A 24,607-nucleotide genomic window follows, 5' to 3' on the forward strand; every position below is an offset into this window, starting at 1 on the left:
GATTGCCACTCATTAGCCCGGTAAACGGGTGAACAGTTTAAGCCCAACGTAAATTATGGGATTAGACTTTACCATACCTCCTCAACTCATTGCACATAACAATCTTCTTTTCTTCTCTCCCTTAGTGCAATTTTAACAATTTGTTTCCATGGGCCTGACAACGAGACATTTACCCGAATATACGACCATGACCTCGACCCAACGATATTCCTCCATAATCCATTCTTGAACCTTCACCACCACTTTGCAAGCATCGCAATATTTGTTTTGTGAAACGACCTGAGCTCAAGTCCTCCTTTGTTTATCGATGCGATAACCTTTTCCCAAGCTACCCAATTAGCTTTTGCCTCCTCTGATCCGCCCCAGAAAATACTCTAAATGATTACTTATTCGTCATCTTTGTTTCTACATCTCTCGGGTCTAGTATTTAGTTTATAGTTTTCTTAATTAGTAATTAAAACTTTATTAATTTTTTAGAGTTAAAACTCGTTAGGTATATGATAAATAATGTAGTATCATCAGCCAACTTACCCGCACTATATATACGCATGATAGGTACCCTTATCTGTAAACTAACCAGTTTAATATTTTTTTTAGGTCTTTTACCTTTTAAAAGTATTCTACATATACATCTATTTTATACTACCTGTTCGAGCACTTGAACAAGATCATAAGTTTAATTATAATTCCAATTAAAACAAAACAGGCATTGAAACGTGCAATGTGACTAATTTATTAATGTTTTATTGATGGCATCATTTAAGTGAAAATATGCTTATAGAATAAACACTTTTAAAACAAAGACAAAAAACAAATCGGTGACATTATTTCATACCGACTGGGCAGGCAGGCACACTCACGTTGAATTGAATCCCTGAAAACCACCTGTCGCCGTTATCATTCCGATCGAGCATATTCGCACACCGATCTAATGCTGTTACAGGTCCTTTTAATACGTCTCTCTTTAACCTAGGCTTCATATTCGCTTCGGTATCCTTCATTTTCATCTCATTTACGCTCTATTCTATTCACTGTGATGTTAGGTTTCATTCATTCCGTGATTATACTTTTAGTTTTATCATTAGATCTGGCCTAATTATGACGTTACGATACGCCTTAATGCTTTTGTTCGAATCACGTTGATTTGCGCTCTAATTGCTTCATATGAACAGTGTTAATCGTTCGATTTGAGTTTTGTTCCGTAAATCAATCATAGCAGGTCTTACATATGCTCATAAGAATCATAATATGTGTTGACTGACTTAAATTGTTAGTTCAGGTTAACAATTGCTTCATTTCTAGGGTTTGAATGCTGCAATATTAGACAGTTAGTTTATCTGTAGGTATAACAGTTGTACATTTCAAAAGTGATGATATAAGTGCAAAGCAATATATTGATTTGGTTAGGACATATACATATACGTTTGTATGATTATTAGATCTGAAGGAATTTGAAATTACTAAATGGTTTAATACTTTTTTTGGAATCATGTTGTAATATGTAGTAATTGCATAATATGTGAACAGTTTTAATTGTTTGATTTGAGTTTTTGTTTGAATACTGACAAGATCAATGAAATGTGGATCAAATTGATTTTGATATTTGGTTTGGCATTGTTCATAAGAATCATAATTCATCTTGATTGACTTTAAAGAGCTCAGTTTGAAAATCGCTTGATTTCTAGGGTTTCAAAGCTGCAATATCAAATAGTTTGTTTATTTGCAGATATAAGTATATATCAGTTGATGCTTTTAAAGTGACAGAAACATTTCAAAATTGATTGATTGATTTCTAGGGTTTGAATGCTGCAATATCAAATAGTTTGTTTATCTGCAGATATAGTGAAACCAACATTTTAAAAGTGATTGATTGATTGATTTCTAGGGTTTGAACGCTGTAATATTATATAGTTTGTTTATCTTGCAGGTATAACAGTTGATGATTCTAATACTGAAAGAAACATATTAAAAGTGATGATATAAGTACAACATATTGATTTGGTGAGAACATATACATATACAGTTACATGGCAGATGATATATCAAGCTTTTGGGGGCCAGTCACATCCTCCCATGAATGGTGTGAGAAGAATTATCTGTATTCTTCTTATGTTGCTGAGTTTTATAATACAATATCAAATGTACCGTGCATTCTTTTGGCACTCATTGGTCTTCTAAGCTCGTTAATACAACGTTTCGAGAAGAGATTTAGTGTTCTACACTTATCAAATATGGCACTCGCGATCGGAAGCATGATGTATCATGCTACTCTACAACATGTGTAAGTAAACATTTTTCCATATCTAAAATTTTTTTATGTTGTTTTTTTGGTAGTTGTGAGTTGTGACAACGGGCCCTACCAACAAGGCTACTTTATAAGTCTGTAAACGAACCGAACCGAACCTCAGTGAATTGTGAACCATTTGGTGGGAAGTTCGTGTATTAAATAAACGAACGAACATGAACGAATTGCTTGTTCATTTTAGTTAAAGAAACGGACATGAGAACATGTCTCGTTTGTTTATTATGTTCATGAACGAACGCTGTTCATGTAAATTCGTTTATGTTCGTTTGTTTACGTATGTTCGTATACATTTGTTTAAGTTCGTCCTTTTATAATTTTCATTTAAGGTTTTAACGCCCATTACAATTCTGCTAGTTAACAATTTTTAGGCCCAAAACATTGTTAACATTTACTATTTTCACTTAGTTATGTTCGTTATCTGTGTTCAGTCATGTTTGTTGTGTGCTTATGTTCATGAACATTCATTTATACATTTTACTGACAAATGAACATAAACGAACATGACTACGCATATTTTCTTATTCCACAACCACGCTCAAGGAAGCTCCGTTCGTTTAATTGTTCGTTTTCTATCGATTGCTCAGTAAAAGTGAAAACTCTATTCGTTTAATTATTTGGTTTCGATCGTTTGTTTGGTCAAGTGAAAACTCCATTCTTTTAATTGTTCATTCGTAAAAGTTTGAACGAACGGTCCACATACGTAAACAAACGAGCATAAGTGAACATAGATAAACGTAACGAAGCTAAAACCAATTAAAAGTAAATGTGACTTATTTAAAATAGACTAAATTGTAATGGGAATCAGTAAAGTGAAAACTCTATTTGTTTAATTATTTGTGTTCAATCATTTGTTCGAAAACGATTATATTTGGTTTTAGTTTTATACAGTTTTTCTTTTTTAAGGGTAATTCGTTTCTCCAACAAGTTTATGATAGTTACTAGTAAAATCTTTCATGTTTTAATAAGTTTATGCATGATTTTAGTTTTAAATCTTTAATATCTGTTAAAAAGATTGTTTAACAGAAACATAGTGAACTAATTAAAGCTGACCATGAGAATAATGTTATTTGCAGGCAACAACAAAGTGATGAAACACCAATGGTATGGGAAATACTCCTCTACATCTACATCCTATATTCCCCCGATTGGCACTACCGCAGCACCATGCCCACATTCCTCTTCCTATACGGCATCTCATTCGCTGTTATCCACTCGATTATCCGTTTCGATATCGGTTTCAAATTCCATTATGTCATGCTATGCATATTATGCATCCCTCGCGTTTACAAATACTACATTTACACACAAGACATACCCGCCAAACGCCTTGCAAAGTTTTATATCGCCACCCTTTTGCTCGGTAGTTTATGTTGGCTAGTTGACCGCCTCGGTTGCAGTCAAATATCCACCTGGCGGGTCAACCCACAAGGTCACGCCATGTGGCATGTTTTCATGGGCTTGAACTCTTACTTTGCAAACACGTTCTTGATGTTTTGTAGAGCTCAGCAACGCGGGTGGAGCCCGAAAGTGGTCAAGTTTATGGGAGTTCTTCCTTACGTGAGGATCGAGAAACCGAAGACGGATTAAGACTTGGGATGGTGGTAGATACGGGATCTGTGGGCCTACAAAGATAGAAGGTGACGTGTTATTTTATTTTTATGGACTGATTTGATATTGTTTTGAAGTTGTAGTTTGTGAAAGTAGGATGCTTGCTGGTTGTTATTGTTTAGATTTTATGATATGATTCTTAAGGGTTGTAGTTTTGTTCTAAAAAATTTTGTAGCTTTGTTTTGTTACTTTCATTTAAAAATATTGTATTTTTAAAACTAATCAGTATCTTTTCCTTTTGACATTAAAGCATGGGTGGTATTTCAAACTGATAGCATTGGGCTATTTTCTGTTAATTCAGTTATGAAACACTCCTTAACCTTTTTAAATGGTTAACTGAAGGTTTGATTTGGTTTTGTCTATTAACTCAGTTCGGTTTGGTTTGGCTCAATCGGTTAATTCTGGTACAGTTCGGCTATTGGAGAATATTTAGCCCACCTGGTAAGAGCACCACTTGATGTTTCGGTTTGTTCATTGGATTTTAAAATCATCATAGTTCCCAGATTTTAAAATCATCATAGTTCTCAAACATCTTGTATAAAAACTTGAATAGTTGAATGAATGATTGATCTTTTGAGAATTTACGTAACTTTTGAAGTGGTATTAGAGAGGAAGGGACATTCATGGGTATTACTCATGCACTGACCAATCATACATCGTTATTTCATTTCTATCCTCAAATACACATAAATCAAAAAATAACTGAAAACACCTACTCATAAGTATCATATTTTTTTTTGTTTTTTGTTAAAATTTTAAAATAAATAAAACAATTAAATGTAATTAAAATTAAAATTTCGTTGAGTGAGAAATATTGGAGATGTCTGGAGAGCATTGATGTCGTTGAGTGAGTCGGGCGAACCACAATACGCATGCCAAAACCATAAATCTTGTGGCGCAACCGCTTCAATTGTGAAGGTTGGGTATTTATGATCACCTTTCTTATATTGGCCTCGTAACACTTTGGGACACATCATCCAATCAAGAGATATACAATCGATGCTACCTAACATCCCAGGAATATGATGTTTTTCTTCATGTCGTTTGGTACAAGTTCGCTACATCGTGGCTTGTTGGCCTACGCAATAACTCGTCGTACATGTTAGTCACGGAGTTGGAAAAAAATTGTAGGCATTCTCGCTAAGTCCTTTCGAGCATACATAAATACTTGTCGCCCTCGTCAGGAGTATTACCTGTCACAAGTTGTTTCACGACGCACGTGACGCTTTGTATTGCCGTAAAACTTTTTTTCCTCTTCCCGTCATATCCCACTTGAAACCATGGATATTTGCTTCCACATCACTACCAATTTTTAAGAACAACCGTTTCGACATACGAAAACGGTAACGGAAAACATCGTCATTGTAATTTGGTTCCTCTACAAAATAATCATTCATAAGAACTTCGTTACCTTTTCCGCGATCACGTCGAATGATTTTTTTAGAAATGCGTGATGAAGTTGCAGTGTCTTCCTCTTCTGCTTGCTCGATGAGATATTTGAAAAAGCATGTGCTACTATCATTTGAAAAAAAATATCGTTATCAGGATCATTTGGCGGTATTAATATCCCGAGATCATCGTTTGAGAAATTAGCCATTAGGGGTTTGAACGAATAGAAATGGTGAAGGTTGAGTGAATAAAAATGATGAAATATTTGAGTGAATAAAATGGTGAAAAGTTAGTGATATTTAATTATTTATATGTAATAAATTGATTATTAATTGATGTTTTAATTTCTTCATAGGTCTTCAATAGTCATATAAACACACGGTAAACCTTTGCCATAATTTGTAATTTGGCAAACTATCCACATAGTTAGGGGTGGGTTTGCCATATGATAAACAACCCATAAACCTTACCTACACTAGTGTCCTGGCCCCTCTTAGATTCAAATGATCTTACATGATTATATCATTAAGAGTTATTACACGGATCTGGGAAGGTTTTGAGGGTGGTCAATGTGGGCGTCCGGGCGGGAGCATGCTTTTTTCGGGTCCACAAAAATTTCAAAAAATCCAAATAATTATCCTAATTACCTAAACCCTTATAAGCCCATTATTTTTGTTATTCCCAAACACTTTATAGGTCCATTTTTTTAAAATTACCCAAAGACTTATAGGTCTAAAAAAATATAGTAATGATTAAGACCGATTGTTTTTAGTTAGTTAATAAAAGTTAAATAATATTAAAAAATAAAAGAAAAGAAAAAGAAGAAGTGGGATAACATACAAGCTACAATGCCTTTATATCGATTAGCCCTTTTCAACATCTAATCCCTTCAATCAATCCTCTAACGGCTATTTTGTTAATTGTTATGTTTATTGCTAAAACTTTAATCATCGTTTAAAAAAATAGTTTACATTATTTAGCTCGTTAAGACTAAAGGACATATTTTGTTTGAGCTTGGGCGGGACATGCCAATTTTTAGGGATTGACACGGATGTTTATCTAGTTAGATTAAATTATGGTTAAACCATCTAGAAATTTTATTATGTATTTTTTTTCTAAATTAACATATTGTTTATTATGATAAGTGTTATATAATAGTCATATTCTTTAAGCCGACCGACCTGAAAAATTTAACGTTTGGTCGTGTAAAAAACACGAAATTAGAAAACAAATAAACTAGAAGAAAATAAAATGAGAAATAAAGATAAGGAGAGGACAACATCTAGAGAGAGAAAGAAGCAAACATCCATATAGAGAGAGAAACATAAATACACTACAGAGAGAGAGAGAGAGAGAGAGGGAGGTTATCAGTTTTCATTTTCACAGAGAGAGTAAAATTGAGCATAATATTATTATTACTATTATTATAATTTAATATTTAATAATAATAATACATGTAGAAAGAAGGCAATAGTCATGGTGTCGGACCAAGAAATAGCCAAAGGAGTGGAGATCCTTCTGAGTCAGTCTCACCCCAAATCTTTCACTTCCTTAAGCGACGTCGTTCAACAACTGGGTGAAAAGCTAGGGTTTGATTTATCCCACAAAGCCCTCTTTATTCGAGACCAAATTAATCTCCATATCTTCCGATCTCAATCACAATCTCAATCTCAATACCACCAACCACCACCACCGCCGTTGTCAAAAGACCCTTTTGCCCTTCTACATCAAAACTACCGGTTTTCCTCTCCGCCTCAGTTTCATAATAATACCCACTTCGCTATTCAACAGCAGCCGCAGCAGCGGCAACGGCACCCGGTGGAGGTTGATTTTGGTAAATCTGCACCGCCGCCGGAGGTGAAGGCTGACGGAGGAGTTGTGGGTCAGGGTTCCGCTGGGAAGTCGACTGAGAAGATTAAAAAAGGGTAATTTTGTCGTTTTGTGACTTCATTTTTGAATCAATTTGTTTTAGGGTTTTGAATTGGGGCAAAATTTGGTTAATTGATATTGTTGTTGGCTGGAAAAAGGGTAATTTTGTCATTTTATCAACTGATTTTGTGAATTTGTTATGGGTTTTTCAAAATTAGGGTTTTTGATTTGGGGAAAAATTTGCTTGATTTTTGATATTTTGAATGATTTTTTTTGGTTTTTTGAAAATTAGGGTTTATAATTGGGTATTTGATATTTTGAATGATTCATGTTAACTAACCAATGAATGTGCTTGATTGATAGTACATGACTGTTTCTTCAACAGTGCTTCTGTGTAGATATTTATGACACTTTGTACTTCAAAAATAAAATGAAATTGTAAATATAATTTAAGGGGCTTCTTTTGTTCATTCCTATCTTTGCAATGAATATATTGTAATACAGTTAAATGACTAGTTTTCTTTAAGTTAAGTATATGCAAGAAAGATTATGGTTTTTGATGGTCTTAATTGTTTAAGACGTAAAGTTTAGACCTTTCACACACACGCACAAAATGTATATATTCTTCAAGGGTAGGGTTAACGTTAATGTAAAAACAAATTTATCATACAGAACATACAAAGTGAACTAGAAAATTGCATGGGGGCTTTTCGTTTACCTTTTTTTAGAGCAATTATGCTACAAGAAAAATACAGTATAGTAATAATAACTAGGCTACACTTCACAAGTAGTGTAATTATTATCACTCTGGTTCATTTTGTTGTAGTGTAATTACAGAGTAATTACGAAAATACCACCGTGTTTCTTTTCTTTCTTTGATTTGTATGCTTAACACGGAAAAGTTGGTTTGTATTTGAACCAAAATGTAAGCATTCAAGTATTTGTTGTGTCAACACATTTAACATTCTCTTGTTTTCATGTCATCTCAGGGGTCATACAGGAACCAAAAGAAGAGGCGGGCCTGGTGGGCTAAACAAACTATGTGGCATTACACCCGAGCTTCAAGTTATTGTTGGCGAGTCAGCACTATCAAGAACCGATGTATGATTCACAGTTTGAGTAACATGTGCTTTTTACGGTCATATATTATTATGAACTAATGGTATTACATATGATGTTAGATTGTGAAGCAGTTATGGGCATACATTAAGAAAAACAACCTCCAAGATCCCGGGAACAAAAGAAAGATTATTTGTGATGATGCATTGCGTGTTGTATTTGAAACCGATTGCACTGACATGTTCAAGATGAATAAGTTGCTTGCTAAACATATCATCCGACTCGAGCCCACAAGTATGTAAAACGAGGACATTAATTAATCATCATATATTTTATAATTTGTGGGATTTACAAAATAAAATTTGATAGTTGCAGAAGAATCGTCTCAGAAAAGGTCAAAAGTCAACGACCCTGAAGCTGAAAGTCAAGAAAATGTTCCTCGTCAAGTTATAATATCGGATGCGCTTGCAAACTGTTTGGATATTGGTGAAAAAGAGATGTCCCAGTCAGAAGCTCTGAGACTTGTTTGGGAGTATATAAAAGTCAACAATCTTGAGGTTTGACCTTTATGTTTTATCTGTAACATGTCAAATTAGTATAATAATAAGAGAAAATTGCACAAATGGTCCCTGTGGTTTGGCCATATTGCAAGTTTGGTCCCCAAGTTTTAATATTTTAACATGCTCAAACCATAGGGACCATTTGTGCAATATTCTTTAAAGAGAATGTAGCTTGAAAGGAACAAGTCAAATGGGTTGAAAGTCAACCAAAGGTAATAAACTTTTGTAATCATAGGATTATAATAAATTATTTTTTAACATAAAGTGTTATACAAAAGCTATACCTGGTTTGACCAAAACACAAAATAATTTTAGATTTAAAGATTGTTAAATAAGGAATTGTTGCTATCAAAGTTTGGTGGGCTTTTAGCAAAAGAAGGGACGTTTGGTGGGTGTTTAATTATTTGTAGTTAATATACACGATTATATCGTTTTCCTTTTTTTTTTGTTTTTGTATATAGGCGTGTAAATAGACAGCACAGACACAAACGAGGTTTGTTTGTGGTCGTTCTTTTAACTTTAAACGAACAAGGATACACTTAAACCAACTGATTTGTTTCGTTCATGTTTGTTCGTTAAGAAAATGAACGTGCATGTGCTAGTTTACTTTCGTTTGTTGACATTATAAACAACCAATTTACAAACATAAACAAACTGAAGTAAAAATAAACACAAGCTGACACCAATTAAAAGTAAAAGTGAGCACCCAAATTGAAGTTTAGAAAGTACAATAATTATTCTTACATCCAAATTATTGTTTCTAAAATGTGTTTTAATGGTTTCAAAATATGAAATCTCTTTGATATGAAATTAGTAACAGTCATAAAGAATTTACATGAACATTTAAACAAACGATCATAACAAATGGTTCGCTTAACGTTGAGTTTGTTTAAATGCCTGTGTGTATATAAGTAATGCAAATAAGCAGCCTTATATAGTTTGCATTTGTATTTTTAATCTGGTTGTGTTTAATAATAGGATCCTCAAAATTCGGTGATGATTCTATGTGATGAAAAACTAAGAGAACTATTTGGATGTGAAAGTATCTCTGCAATGGGAATACCCGAGTTGGTGATTCGACATCATTTAACCAAGCAGTAATTTAATCAACTTACATCAACTGGTGCGTATTTCAGCTCTTTAAACTATTGCTTAATGAAATCACATATGAATGTCTTTACATGATTAACGATTATGGGGGTGTTTGGTGTAATGTCAAGGTACTGGTTGCCTAAAATTGTTATAACCAGGTTTTATTGATTTTACACATCCAAACACCCCCTCTATGTGATGCATGTGAAGCCAAACAATATTTGTATTAATCTTTTTATGTTTATTATTTTTTTTTCAGATATGCAGTCTAATATAGTTTTATGGTGTGTCTGACTGTGAAGGAAGTGGTAGGGTGTTTTTTCCTAATGTTGTTAGTGTTTTATGGTTGTGCTGATTGCTGACGTGGTTAGTCGGTAATAGATGTAATTGGAGTTGCAACTTGATTTTATATAAAATATGTCCATGGTTTCGGTTTTCCTATGTTATGTTTAGGTGTGCCCCGTTTGTAAATGCCTAACCTTGGACAGAATGTAGTTTGACTAGTTTTTAATGGAAAGGTTATTAGAATCTTGTGTGATTGCTTTAGTTTGGTTTTAATTTTTTTTCTTTTGCTAGAAAGCCATATGTATGATACAATGATGGATGATGATAATTCTGATCGTTCATGATGTAGATGCTACTGCTCTTATTATAAGAATGTGTGGGATAATTGTTCTTCCTTTTCAAGTTGTGGTCTTGTTGGAAATTAGCATATTAAGTAAGCAATGATAAGTTGAAAGAGACTTATGCATCACATCCTTGCTTTTAGAAAAACTCACAACCAAAGAGTGGTTAGAGGTCAACTTAAATGGCCTGAAGCAACTTGACAAGAGCCAAACCTGTTTTTCCTTTTTGTTTTCTTCGGCTACGCATAAAGTTTTTCGCTAGATAAGAAATAGGACACTTCATGTTTTATGTTTATAACAAGTTCATGAGGAGCATTTTGTTTCTGCTGCTACTAAACCCCGCATAGCTAGACTTGAATCCTGAAGACAAAGCTAGAAAAGACTGTTTGCTTGGATTGTTTTTGGTGATCATATGAAGTTATTCATCTCCCGAACCTGGCATTGAATTGGCTACACGAGTATGAACCGTGGGGTGTGATGATAAAGCCTCCAAACCATCCTACAATGTTCAAGGAGTAAGGATCAAATCAGATCTTACACGTAAATTCTGATTATCGTAATACCGGTTCTGATAATATTTATACTGGTACCGATGTTGTTCGGTCGACATCGGTTCGGCTCGTCACGTTAGTGTTAAACCCAAAACATAAAGTTGTGATATGCCCAAAAGGACATCTACATGTGCTTTATATCAATTGAAAGCCTTAACAACGAATACCCATACCAATTTTGATAATGCATATAACTATTGGTGTTTGGTTGAAGTCAATTTTGATAATGCATATAACTATTGGTGTTTGGTTGAAGTCAGTTTGGTTTGTGATGGTATCTGCACTTTGTAACATCCCGAAATTTCTAAAAATAATATTTAATATATTATTTATTATGGAAAAGTTTACTTGACTTAGTAGAGAATTAATAAAATAATAAGGATGAAAGGATAAGTAGGCTAATTAGATGGAGTTAATTATGGACCAAAAAGGAAAGATGGGCCTTAGGTCCATGGGCTTAAGGGAGTATAAATACCCCTTAAAACCCTAATCCTTTCCATTTTCATACATCTCTACACCATAGCCTCCACCATCAAAACACACACTTAACCCAATTCCCGTTTTTGAGAAAACCACCCAAAATGACACAAAGATTCCCGGAGATCAAGCCGTCGGATCGGTCCCAAATTTTAACTGAGTGTTCACGGTATATAAATGAAGATTCCCACCGATTAGATCTTCGATCAGAGGTCGGGAAGTACGGTTTTTATCAGAAAACCCGTAGCAGTTCAAAATGAGGATTTCCGGCCACTGTTTCACTATTCCGGCGACTGTAGCGGCGGTTTCCGGCGAAGTTGAGCTGATGGGTTTGTATATCGGGACGAGACGGTTCCGTGGCCGCTTATCGGAGTTTGTTTGATATGGTTTTGAGCATCTCGAGTGATTTCAAACAAAAACCGCAAAGGTACGTTTTTGTTAAAAAGGTTTACTTTTCATGAACGGATTTACATGAAAATTGGTAGGATGATAGATCGGGTCTAGACAAATCGTAAAGTTGCAAACTTGATGATTAAAATGGACTTAACGAACTCATGACTATGTACGGCTCGCTTAAAATAAACCTTAGATCTAGTATTGAACGTTTTTAGCTTAAAGGTCCCAACTTTATACTTTTCCGAGCCGAGTTTTACCCGGAATCGATCATGGGAATGTTAACGGGGTTGGTTAAAATCATATCAAGGGGTTACACGTTAAAATGAAGATGATCACGGGGGTTAAGGACGAACAGTAGCCGATGCTGGGCAACTTCGCCTGCGGCTAAGTTCGCCTGCAGCCAAGTTCGCCAAGATAACTTTGCCTTAACCCAATTTAAGTTCGCTTGCAGCCAAGTTCGCCTAGGTAACTTCGCCTGCAGCTGAGTTTGTCCGCAGATAAGTTCGCCATGCTAAGTTCGCTTAAGATATAAGTTCGCTTAATATAATAAGTTCGCTTATGTCCAAGTTCGCTTATACCCGGATACATGGCGACTTGTATATGTAGACTTATATGTGTACACACGTGATGGTATGCATTGTAAGGACTAAGAGAGATGAAACACATTAAAGTTAAGATAAAGAGGAAAACCATAAAAACGATAAGTAAAAGTAAGCTAATACTAGGCCACCAGATTAGATCAGGCGAGTATTGATACGTGTAACTTATACAGTCAGCCGAGCTCAGTTAAATAAGGGATTTACAACTATCGGAGGAGGAAGCAAAGTTCAGGTGAGTTTCTAGCCCCATTCCTTGTTATGTTTTCGGGGCTGTGTGCATACTCGATGTGTTGTTAATACATTTATCCTAAGTGATAAGTGTATGCCATATGTGATATATGTGATGGATATGAATGATTGCTTGTCGGTACGTGAACGATCTTCGGATATTGCACGTATCGACAAGGGGTATGGTTGTTAAATGAATGATGTAAAGAACGCCTAGAGTGTTCTTATGCTATAATGTAATTATTGTATATGTGAAGTATGTGTATACAGGTACACGAATGGTATGTGAGTTCTACGTTCGACATGGTAAGTTAGGATGGCAAATCCCTCTAGCTTTTGTCGGACATAGACTCGGCTGGTGATGGCGTAGTTAAGGACTGCGGGCCTTATACGTAATGTAGATGATAGATGTAAACGTAGATAGGGACGGTGGGCCTTATACGTGTTACAGATAATAGACGACAACGTAGTTAAGGACCGCGGGCCTTATACGTAAAGTAGACGATAGATGTAAACGTAGATAGGGACGGTGGGCCTTATACGTGTTACAGATAATAGACGACAACGTAGTTAAGGACTGCGGACCTTATACGTATTATAGATAGGCATCATCATAGGAAAGGACTGTGGACCTTATACGTGCTGTATTTGTATTGTGGTAGCATAGGGGAGGACTGCGGACCTCGTACGTGCTATGGTTTAGGTTGCAACATAGGGAAGGACCGTGGACCTTGTACGTGTTGTGGATGTAGGATGGTATAGGGAATGACTGCGGACCTTGCACGTACCATAAATGGTGAACATAGGTAAGGACTGCGGACCTTTTACGTGTTCACGACCTTGAGTACAGGTATAGACGGCGGACTATGAACGTACTCTCGGTAGACTGAGGTTAGTGATTGTAGATATGTATGAATGTATGGTAGTAAGTATGTATGTAGAACAAAAGGGTAACTAGTTAAGTATGGATATGTATCTACGGATATGTATGTATGTGTATGTATTGTATGGCGTCCGATTAACTAGAACTCACTCAGCGTAGCTGACTTTTAGTATGCACGCAGGTGAGTAGAATGAGACAGCTAGCTTGAGCGGGCACATGGTGGGCGAATAGGAGACTGGCATCTGAAGACTCAAGATGTTTTAATGTAATTGACGTTTATTTTGAAAGACAAGAATGTTTAATTAAGGCAAGTTTTGGATTGCTGTAACGTTTCATGAAAGTTTTTATATTCCGCGAAAGTTTTAATGAACTCTGATTTGTAAGAACTGTGTTTATGAGTAAATCCGACGCTAAAGTAGGGCTACCGGGTTCGGGGCCTTACAAGTTGGTATCAGAGCATAAGTTCGAGAGATTTAAGCATCCTACATGCTTAGACTCGAACAGAGAATGGGATTTAAAATGAGAAAGAAAGAAGATGCCAGTTCAAGATAGCCATGTGTCACTCAAGCAAGCTCAGTAAAGGTAAAATGTATGGTAAATGGTGTATGTTAATGTTTGCTTATTTGCTAAATGAAGAATGAGTGCAGGTTAGGGATAGATTAATTGATCTTAACTGATTAACTGTTTAAGAGTATAAACAAGCACAAGTGAAATCATGAAGGGAAGTATGTAGAACCTGAGGAGTAACGCAAATAGTTAATTACACTTGATCAACGTCATTAACTACTTACCTTACGAATCACGTGCTAAATAATTTCTAGAGTGATAACATTTGTGTTTCCTTAGAGATAAGATAGATGACTGTTACAAAAGAGGCGGACACGAGAAGAATATGAGGCAGAGCGATATACGAAAACAACATGACTCCAACTGCAAAAAGTAATGAAGAAGTCACGCTTGGAGCTTGTAGTCAGATATGCTAAGAGAGTTGCCAAATTGTCACAAAAGCATCAAAGGAAGCCCTTGGAAAGACGAGACGAGACTTGAGACATCGAGAGCCTCATGGACAAGCTACCTTAATAACTAGAACACATGATCACCACCCGATGACTGCAAGTCAGGAGTAAGGAGAATGACCCAGGAAGCAAAGACGATTCAATAAAGTGCGTGAATATAAGAAGTGTTCCTTTTACAAGGAATAAGTTAGGTTTCGGGGACGAAACCTCTTTAAGGAGGGAAGACTTTTAACATCCCGAAATTTCTAAAAATAATATTTAATATATTATTTATGATGGAAAAGTTTACTTGACTTAGTAGAGAATTAATAAAATAATAAGGATGAAAGGATAAGTAGGCTAATTAGATGGAGTTAATTATGGACCAAAAAGGAAAGATGGGCCTTAGGTCCATGGGCTTAAGGGAGTATAAATACCCCTTAAAACCCTAATCCTTTCCATTTTCATACATCTCTAGTATGCACGCAGGTGAGTAGAATGAGACAGCTAGCTTGAGCGGGCACATGGTGGGCGAATAGGAGACTGGCATCTGAAGACTCAAGATGTTTTAATGTAATTGACGTTTATTTTGAAAGACAAGAATGTTTAATTAAGGCAAGTTTTGGATTGCTGTAATGTTTCATGAAAGTTTTTATATTCCGCGAAAGTTTTAATGAACTCTGATTTGTAAGAACTGTGTTTATGAGTAAATCCGACGCTAAAGTAGGGCTACCGGGTTCGGGGCCTTACACACTTATATGATCCACGATACCAAAAAAAATACTCTATTTTGAATACAACTAGTTTTCAACAAAATTTACAGCGAATGTCGAAAAAAAGTAAACACAAGTGCGCACTCAACTATTTTTTTAAGTTAACAAACACAAGTTATTACAAAATAATTAATTGAATAATAAAGAATTGTGTTAATGTCGTATATTAAAATGGTGAAAATAAATTTTAAATATATATATATATTGGAGTGAAGTTGTAAATTGTAGTATAACAAGTTGAAGAACTTGAACTTGGTTCGTGAATAAACCCATATGTCGACGCCGGTTCTCGTAGGAAACCCTTAAAACCGCTCATTGAGGCGAGGATGTGGCGGGAACTCAGGTAATATCGGTTTTCGGTTCGTAACAACAAAAGTCTAAAAGTTATGTGACTAAAGTTGAAAGTTTAAAAGTTTTGATGTGTAAAAGTTTGTAGCCAATGTTAAAAGTCTAAAAGTTTTGTGATCAAAGTTGAAAGATGAAAAATCTTGATGTATAAAAAATATAAAACTCTGGTGACCAAGGTTAAAATAATAAAACTTTACATGCTAATAGTCTTGATGTATAAAACTATAAAACTTCGGTGGCCAAATTTATAAGATTAATGGCCTAATTACTAATGGGAATGAAATGTGGTTAATCATGATTTTTAGCTAGAGCTGCAAATCGTAATCAGTTAATTGAAACCAAATCGTAAGTGAACCGGCTAATAACCTATATAGGGGAAAATAAAAAGCAGCTACTTACCGATGATTTGAAACCAATTATAGATTTTCACAGGTTAATACAATCAGTTTTAATAAGGTTACTTATAAATAGTTAAGGTTAATTTCAACAGCTTATTATCCGTTAATTAGTTAGTAGCCGAACCAAACTGGTTACATAGGCTAGTGCTTTTTCACTTAAAAATCGGTTAGAAACCGTAAACGGTTATTGACAATAACTAGTTCTGACTGTTTGATCAATAACTAGTTACCGTTAGTAACCAATATTCTAAAAACCAATTAACTAGTATTTGCGCTCTACTTGTAGTTACCATGCAGTTGGATAATCATCGGCAGGTACGAGTCTAATAAATCTATCAAAGATTGAGGGTATCTTCACCTGTTTTAACTCAAAACTTTCACTCCCAACATTTTGGAAAATTGTACGTGAATAATCTAAACTATTAGATATTGGTCAATATTAATCCCAACTAACAATGTGATGCTAGCAATCCCATCTTTAAATTTTATTACCATTAACAATTCCTGTCTAAAAAATTGTTAACCCCGTTAACTTTTGATGACGTTACGTATGTGACTTTGGATTTTTTTCAATTTATAATTTATATAATTAATTACACGAAAGGTCCATATAGTTTATACAAATTATACGTTCGGTACACTGTTTTTTCGTTTATTACACTTTAAGCGCTACATGTTTAAGCAAGTAGTATAAGTGTATAACTAGTCCGAGCTTACATTTTTAAGTTTATGACATTAATGGCTAATATATTTGGAAATGACAAACATCACTAACGAAATGGGAGAATTAACCAAATATCACTAAACAAACTGAAATTTGAGAATTTGCCCAACCACCCTTCACTTTCTTCATCTGACCAGCACCACCGTCAGCCTCCCGTCTCCGGTGACCACCGTCACTTGCCGGAAAATCTCTATCTTGGTTTTTGGTTTGCTTTACCAGCACCATGCAAAATTTTTCGGCCAGAACCTGCAACCGTCACACACCGTCGGCGTCCACTACCACGACCTCCTAAACTCATTTCAGATCTGTTCTTTAATAAACGAGTTTCAGATATGCAAAAATCGATTTGCATCCATCGGAACTCACACCACAGTCGCCACCAGGGTTCACCGCAAAGGTACGACGGTGTTTATGGCCGAAATAATGATCTAGGGTTTTCGATGGGAGATTGGAAGGTCGGTGAGGGTAGTTTACCTGGAAAATCGAACAGCGAGAGAGAAAGATAACAGTGGTAGTTTGATGACAACACGACATGGCGGCGGCGGGGTCACGACGACAGTAGTGGCGGTGGTTGCCGGCGGTAGAGGAGGTGGTTTCCTGGTGGTATTCAAGAGAGAGAGAGAAAGAAAGAGGTGGGGGGTTAAGGGTATTTTTGTCATTTTCCCAAAAATAGCATAAAATTTAACCAAAGTGTGCGCTCGGACTAAATATGTTACTTGCTTAAAAATATCGTGTTTAAAGCGTAATAAAACCAAAACTATGTATCAAACTTATAATTTGTGTAAAACACAGGGATCATTCGTGTAGTTATATTTCTATAAATTATAGACTAAAAAATCCTAGTCCATGTCATACGCCATATCATCAGAAGTTAACTGAGTTAACAATTTGTTAGACTAGGATTGTTGATGGTAACAAAATTTAAAGATGGGACTACTAGCATTCACATTGTTAGTTAGGATTAATATTGGTCAATATCTAATAGTTTAGATTATTCATGTCCAATTTTCCCAACATTTTTAACACACAACATACAACAACGTTACCAAAAACAATCCTAATTATAAAATCACTAATTTTTTTATGCCAATAATTTCACCTATAAAGTCTGCCCTCTTTTTACACTACTTATTTAATTTTTAGTTACCTCACATCGAATTAACTAAAGGATTAGTTAGTTAATGACTTTATGCTTATACGACGTTAACATAATCATGGTTATAAAAATCCCGACTAGACGGTAGGCGTCTATTAATCCTAGTCGCTACCCGCCGATTAGTGTTGCCGACTAATCGCTATTTGGTCAAATCATTCTGAACGGAAATTTTATATACAAAATATGGTGTGTATGTGTGTATATATACGTGTATTTGAATAATTACAGGTAAATTCTAACCTCAGTGTCTAGCGGGTTTTAGTTAACGCTCTAAGTTAAAGGTAATTGTTAGGGCTTAACGAAAGACCGGCGTGAGTCTCAATTAATATAACGGCCGCATAGATAACCACACAAATATCAACAAACAGATCATCGTCGTAAAGACCAATGGCGGAGGAACTGGTATTGGACACAGCAATCAGAGACTGGGTGCTAATACCCTTATCAGTAGTCATGGTTCTCATCGGCATCCTCCGATACTTCGTCTCCAAGCTCATGCGTACTTCCCAATTGCCCGATTCCAAAATCGTCAAAGAAGGGTGGGCTACTTTTTTAATTACTTCAATTTTCCAATTCAATCACCTATATCCAGTTACTGAATCCGATTTTATTATTGATTTTAGGCAGCTTATCATTAGGGCTCGAAATCTACGTGCAACTGCTAATTTCATTCCTCTTAAGGCCTTTCGTGCCCGGAAAGTCTATTATACCAATGAGGTTTCTGTCTTTTCATTTCAATTGCAATTGTTATGCTTTTAGTCAACCCCAACCACATGACCCGAAAAAGTTGCACAAAAATTGAGGGATTTAGGGTTTTTGGTTGCAAATTGTTTTTATTTTTAGTAAAGTTAGGTTATTTGTGGTTTGGAATTTACTTATTTGTGTTTGAAAAGTTCCTATGCATGATTGGCGTGTTACGCTACAAGTTTTTATAAAATTATAATGTTTTTATGGATTTCGCTGCCCGAGTTCCTTTTGATATCATAAGAATGCTGAAATATTTCAAGTATAAGTCTAGGGTTGTAGATGAGCAAGCTGAGCCCAATCTTGGCTTGCTTACCTTAGGAGACATTGAGCTCGTTTACTGTTTATTAGTTAATCTATGTACATTTATAATTATTATATATATATATATATATAATTTAATTATTTTTATCGTAATTTTGTTTTATGTATAATAAAATAATTGTAAAAGTATGTATATACGATAATAAAAAAAAGTTATATAAATAATAGGGGCTTGCTTGTTAAACAAGCTTATATTTATGCTTGAGCTAATTTAAGCTCGGTTCGATTCTAGCTTTTAGCGGATCTCGATTAGATCACAAGCAGCTTGGCTTGTTTACACCCGTAAGTATAACTACTGTTTTACATGTTTGCAATATAAAGAAAAGGTTCCAAACATTTGAGTGTTTGGCCTACAGCAACCCATATATTTAGTTTGGACCAATTAATATGCAGAAATAAATCTCCTTCTATCATGAATTTGTTAAAATACAAAGTAATGCATGGAAATTCATATGACATTGATTCTATATTTGCAGGAAAACGGTTTACTTCATGTTCCCAAGGGTCAAGCTCAGAATCCACAGGCACAAATGTTCTCTGATCCAAACATGGCTATGGATATGATGAAGAAGAATCTTTCGATGATCATACCACAGGCATGTTCTTTTACATCGTTAAATCAATATCTTTCACGGTTTTCGTGTATATAAAACCTAATTCACTCCCACCCTCCTACTTGAACAGACTCTCACTTTTGCATGGGTTAACTTCTTCTTTTCTGGGTTTGTAGCAGGTAAGCTTCGTTTTTGTTTCTGTATTACGTTTAACATGCAATTACAACCGATTGTGATTTACGTGTTTGTTTGTTATCCAGCAAAGATACCTTTTCCACTAACTCAGAGGTTTAGATCCATGTTACAGAACGGCATTGATTTGAGTACTGTTGACATCAGCTACGTTAGCAGTCGATCTTGGTATGCCATTACATATTAATAAAGTTTGCTTTTTTGTTGAAAATAACATGCCCCATTTTTAAATGTTGTGTTTATCAGGTACTTTCTTAATCTGTTTGGATTGAGAGGCTTGTTTAGTCTCATTCTTGGAGAGGAAAACGGTTAGTATGTTCTTCGTATTCCTAATTTCTTATTAGTTAATACGGTGTTGGACTCTTTTCAGTTATTATTTACCCTTTTTTTGCAATTATTTAACAATGCAGCCACAGATGATACGCAGCGGATGATGCAAATGAGTGGATTTGGTTTTGATCCATCAAAGGTATACATACATATATGAATGTTTCTGTATACAAATATAGTAATGAGCCTCGATGGGGTTGTGGGTTAAGTTTGATCTCTAACATGGGTAAAACAAAAAACTTTAGCTAAAATTGGTACGGGTCATATAAGCTACTGATATTAAAACAGGTCAAATAAGTGAAACTGGTCGAAAAATGTTGAAAATGTATTTTTAAGTCAAAACAACCTGCTTAAACGTTTTATTCAAAAACTTGCATTATTACCGTAATAACTTATACTTCCTAATCATATTAAACACAAACCGAAATAACCAAACACAAATGGTTTTGTCTTAATTTGCATGTAATAAAACCAAAGAAGCCGAACTGGACCGAATTTTTGAATTTTCATGTTTAATTTGAGTGTTAAGAATTTAATAAATAGCGGAACCTATATAATTTGTGGCCCATATGGTAAAACCCAAACCGAAACCCCCAAAAACGAAATGAACGATTTTCAAAAAACTCAAAAACCAAATTTTTGGTTTGACCCTAAGACCCAAACCGGCACATGCACACCCATCATATAGGTTTTATTTTATCATGACGGTTTTTTTTTTAATGTCAAATTAGATTTAGTTTTAGTTCCATGAATACAAGTTTAGTTTTATAGGCAGAAACCCATTGCATTATTAATTTATTATGTATAACAAATGAATGAAATTTAATGTTGATTTATTATTTTGACAGAGTTTAGGCGCCGAAAAAGACGGTTTAGATATAGTTCAGCATGATTGGGTCCTACCAACATTTGAGAAGCGAGCCGAAGCTGTTCTCAGAAAACGCCTTAGCAGCTAACTTACCCATGCTGTAATAGTGGTAAGTTATAATTATAGATCTTTTGCTTTTGTATTTGGGACTTTTTATAAGAAACTTATTTGTATTATTAAAATTACTTGATGCTGATCTTAATGCTCACTTTTGGATCAATTCAAATAAGGGACTTCATTTAGACATACTGGTTAGCCCTGCTTGTGGTGCGCACATATGATGTATATATGTGTGAACCCTAGGGTGGGCAAAAGTGAAATTGCACTAATTTTGACGTTATTTTACTAATCTCGTGAAAATAACGTTAAAAGTGACGGACGGTTAATCAGGTATCATGTAGTGGCGTTGATAGCCGAAAGACAAGGGTACATGCACCGATCAGCCGGTGTCCCGATGATTGAGTGCTATGTGCCTTATGTCCAAGGCTTGATGCAAAACTACTATCGAGCCGGGGGTCTCACCGAAAGCAGCCTCTCTATCCTTATAGGGTAGAGGTAAGGCTGTCTACATCTTACCCTCCTCAGACCCTACCATAGCTTTGCTATTGGTGGGATATACTGAGTACGATGATGATGATGATGATGATTTAGACATACTGGTCTTGTTTCAAACTCTTGTAGTTTTGTTGATCTTAAGTTTATGTAATGGCCGTTTTACCCGTAGCGAACACAATTACGATAATTTGTTGAATTCCATTACTGTTAGGATTAGACTGAAAATGTGCACATGCTATGTAGACCATTCATGTAATTAAGTCTATAAACAATCATACATGTTATAAGTTTATATCTACACATTATCAAAACAATAATCCTATATTGTAATCCAAATTTAGAAAAAAACCCATGTAATTAAACTGTATGAACCAAATCCCTTATGCAAAAACACAATTTTTAAACCAAACATGTTTCAAAGCAAGTTCATTGACATGTTAGAATTAAGATCACTTACGCCGCCAGCATGGCGTACCTCTCTCCAAAGTAAACACCTTAGTAAGGCTATCATTAATCAAAACAGACGATGTAGCTGAATTTAGACATCCTCGAACCCAAGAACACCAATCCCATGAAATTCATCACAGTAAACAAGTAATCCCAGCTTAAGAAATTGCAGGCTTTGAAAAGTCGATTTTATAGAGCAAAAGTTTTTTTATGCATCTTTTTTAAATTGGCTAACAAGCTCGTTAACAATCAACGGGCAATCTAAGGGGGGTGCTTGGGATTGCTTATTTTCACCAACTTATTAACTTTTTAAAAAGTAATAAGGTGTTTGGGATTACTTATATTGTGAGAGGAAAAGTTTCATAAGTTACAGTGTTGTAACTTATTAACTTAATGAAAAATTATAAGGAGGTAAAATAAGGAATCCCAAACACCCCCTAAAATATGTCGGTCGCTTATAAAAGTTGATTGCTCACCATTAACAGAATCAACACTAGCTAGCCGATTTAACCAATTTTTTTTGCAATAAGTTTATAACGCACACCAATAAAGCTAATAGGTCTAAAATCCGTAAGGTTAAATAATCAAAATCATGTTGCTGGCTTACACTCAGTCGGTTAATAAAGCTAATAGGTCTAAAATCCACAAAATTTGATTATCATTCTTCACTCTAAGCATCACAATCAATCCCTTTTCCTGTCCGTTCCATAATTAAATTCATGTTGCTTGCTTACACTCACTCGTTTATATAATTCCCTACTTTGTCCGTTCCATCAAAATTTGTCGAAAGCTAATCTTATAACACATCTTGATTCTCAAATATAAAAAATTTTGGCCATCCAACTACTACGCTAATCATAAGAAATGTATCTAAACTTGTTTTGAGGGGGTATAAACTATAATTTAAAATTAGACATACTTTTATCAAAGTGTAGGGTAAGAATGCGTAAATAAGATAAAGAAGCAATCCGGCCCCTCCTTGGAGCCCGCACAAATGCGGAGCTAGGTTAAGCACGGATACAACATCTTTTTTGCAATCAATGGTTAATATCTCTATTATATTTTTTTGTTTACTCCAAAAATTATAATCATACCTTCCTCTTTTTGTTCTTTAATCAAAATCATGCTTGCTTGTACTCAATATACTACGTATAAAATTTGATGGGAACCGATATTTGTTTGACACACAGATTTAATCCATTTAATTGATGGGCCATTTATGTTCCATGTATGGATGATTTGAGACTACATACAATATTCCATCCATTTTCAAACAAATTTAAAGCTAAATTTTCAACCACTTCATTTGGACACATGCAAATTGGAATTGAATGTCTTGTAAGCAAGCAAAATTTTCATGCAACGTATCAACAAAACATTTTATTATCAAGAACCAATTATTAATATAACTCATGTATGAAATAGTTATTCATATTTTAAACTTAAATGTCTTTATTTTCAGTTAAATTTACGGTTTTTAAGTGTCGTGTCTCTTCGGAATATAAAAAAATAACGTAACGTAACATCTTACAAGAATTAGTTATATATGTCATATATAAAAAGTTGTTAGTTAAAAATTTTATTTTATGAATTATTACAGCAATGCATTATGTCACTAGAAAGCAACATGGATGAAAAGACCATCATGCCTGAAAGGCTAAAAAGTACAAACTTTTTACTAGAAGTATAAATCATAGTGGGTTCCCCACGGGTTAATATTGTTGGGTTGTATTTTAACTACGAAGAAGGTGATGTTGGTGTTAAAGCTTACCAAAATCAAAATTTTGAACTTTTAGTTTTGGGAAACCAATCGATTTTGGTTTCTAATATTTAATATGAGTTCGATTCGGTTATGATTCGGCTTATAGTTTTTACAGTTGGGCTGGGAAACTTTGGCCCCTAAAAATGAAAATAATGAACTAAGGAGTATTTAATCAAGTTTAGTTCTGTTCGGTTAGATTTTGAACTTTGGTTAGGCTCAGTTTTCGAGTGATAACACAAATCTAACTATAGTTTTCGGTTTACAAAAAAAAGAAAGAAAAAGCGAAACAAATGATTATTATTCTGGGTTGATTATTTTGATTTGATTTTGTCTATTTTGCTTTTATGAGTGACTGAGAGTGAAGATTCGAGAACACATTCATGAAAATTTATAGATACTGAAAACTAACAAATATGATAGCAATAACCGTACCCAGAATGGAGCTTCACGGGTTTTCAATAACCCCACATTTTATTTCATGCAAGTTATTTTATTTCTTTGCTATTTTTATTTATTTAATTTAGTTGGTAGTTTTATTTTCCATGCCCTAAATGTTAGCAAGCGTGGGTTGTAGTTTTATTTTCTCTTTATATGTATTTTTCAAGATGAATGAGAAAGTCAGTATGCGTATTTTGATAAATTGAGATTTTCTCTGGTTAGTTTACTCATTGGATTATGAGTTGATTAATTGTTTCCATGCTAGTTCAAACTTGGCATGTTTGGATGGTGTTCTTGGAGTCTAAATCTGAATTAAGTGGTGCATCTGTATCTTAATTCTTGTTTAATTTTGCCCTA

At 34.7% G+C, this 24,607-nt stretch overlaps 3 protein-coding genes across 5 annotated transcripts; all 3 read left to right on the forward strand.

Annotated features, from left to right (window-relative positions):
- Positions 1–814: 814 nt before the first annotated feature.
- On the forward strand, positions 815–3,892 carry LOC143564449 (alkaline ceramidase-like). Of its 3 annotated transcripts, none has more exons than XM_077051724.1 (3): positions 815–893; positions 1,928–2,281; positions 3,379–3,892. In XM_077051724.1, exons 2-3 carry the CDS (start codon positions 2,028–2,030, stop codon positions 3,890–3,892), a joined length of 768 nt encoding a protein of 255 aa, XP_076907839.1. In that variant the 5' UTR covers positions 815–893; positions 1,928–2,027. The 3 variants fall into 3 exon arrangements, with proteins under 3 accessions (XP_076907839.1, XP_076907838.1, XP_076907837.1); XM_077051723.1 differs by lacking the exon at positions 815–893 and adding an exon at positions 898–943; XM_077051722.1 differs by lacking the exon at positions 815–893 and adding an exon at positions 1,384–1,402.
- A 2,886-nt stretch (positions 3,893–6,778) lies between these two features.
- Positions 6,779–10,324, forward strand: LOC143564474 (uncharacterized). The gene is made up of 6 exons (XM_077051743.1): positions 6,779–7,227; positions 8,161–8,272; positions 8,353–8,524; positions 8,606–8,787; positions 9,769–9,913; positions 10,142–10,324. The coding sequence occupies exons 1-5, from the start codon at positions 6,779–6,781 to the stop codon at positions 9,889–9,891; spliced, it is 1,038 nt and encodes a 345-aa protein (XP_076907858.1). The 3' UTR covers positions 9,892–9,913; positions 10,142–10,324.
- An 8,099-nt stretch (positions 10,325–18,423) lies between these two features.
- LOC143564450 (uncharacterized) lies at positions 18,424–21,271 on the forward strand. Its single transcript, XM_077051725.1, has 8 exons — positions 18,424–18,575; positions 18,660–18,753; positions 19,581–19,700; positions 19,789–19,837; positions 19,919–20,018; positions 20,097–20,158; positions 20,261–20,319; positions 21,029–21,271. Exons 1-8 carry the CDS (start codon positions 18,424–18,426, stop codon positions 21,134–21,136), a joined length of 744 nt encoding a protein of 247 aa, XP_076907840.1. The 3' UTR covers positions 21,137–21,271.
- Positions 21,272–24,607: the final 3,336 nt, after the last annotated feature.

This window comes from Bidens hawaiensis, unplaced genomic scaffold (assembly GCF_021521415.1).
Source record: "Bidens hawaiensis isolate Kalapana, Puna unplaced genomic scaffold, B.hawaiensis_p1.1 tig00022006_1, whole genome shotgun sequence".
Classification (NCBI taxonomy): Eukaryota; Viridiplantae; Streptophyta; class Magnoliopsida; order Asterales; family Asteraceae; genus Bidens; species Bidens hawaiensis.

Excerpts from the sequence above, each read along its gene's own strand:
- LOC143564449 (XM_077051724.1), top strand. The coding sequence starts at position 2,028 with ATGGCAGATGATATATCAAGCTTTTGGGGGCCAGTCACATCCTCCCAT. Across the intron at positions 2,282-3,378 it reads CATGCTACTCTACAACATGT|GCAACAACAAAGTGATGAAA; the intron begins GTAAGTAAACAT and ends TGTTATTTGCAG.
- LOC143564450 (XM_077051725.1), top strand. The coding sequence starts at position 18,424 with ATGGCGGAGGAACTGGTATTGGACACAGCAATCAGAGACTGGGTGCTA. Across the intron at positions 19,838-19,918 it reads CTTTTCTGGGTTTGTAGCAG|CAAAGATACCTTTTCCACTA; the intron begins GTAAGCTTCGTT and ends TTTGTTATCCAG. Across the intron at positions 20,320-21,028 it reads TTGGTTTTGATCCATCAAAG|AGTTTAGGCGCCGAAAAAGA; the intron begins GTATACATACAT and ends TTATTTTGACAG.
- LOC143564474 (XM_077051743.1), top strand. The coding sequence starts at position 6,779 with ATGGTGTCGGACCAAGAAATAGCCAAAGGAGTGGAGATCCTTCTGAGT. Across the intron at positions 8,525-8,605 it reads CATCCGACTCGAGCCCACAA|AAGAATCGTCTCAGAAAAGG; the intron begins GTATGTAAAACG and ends TGATAGTTGCAG. Across the intron at positions 8,788-9,768 it reads TAAAAGTCAACAATCTTGAG|GATCCTCAAAATTCGGTGAT; the intron begins GTTTGACCTTTA and ends GTTTAATAATAG.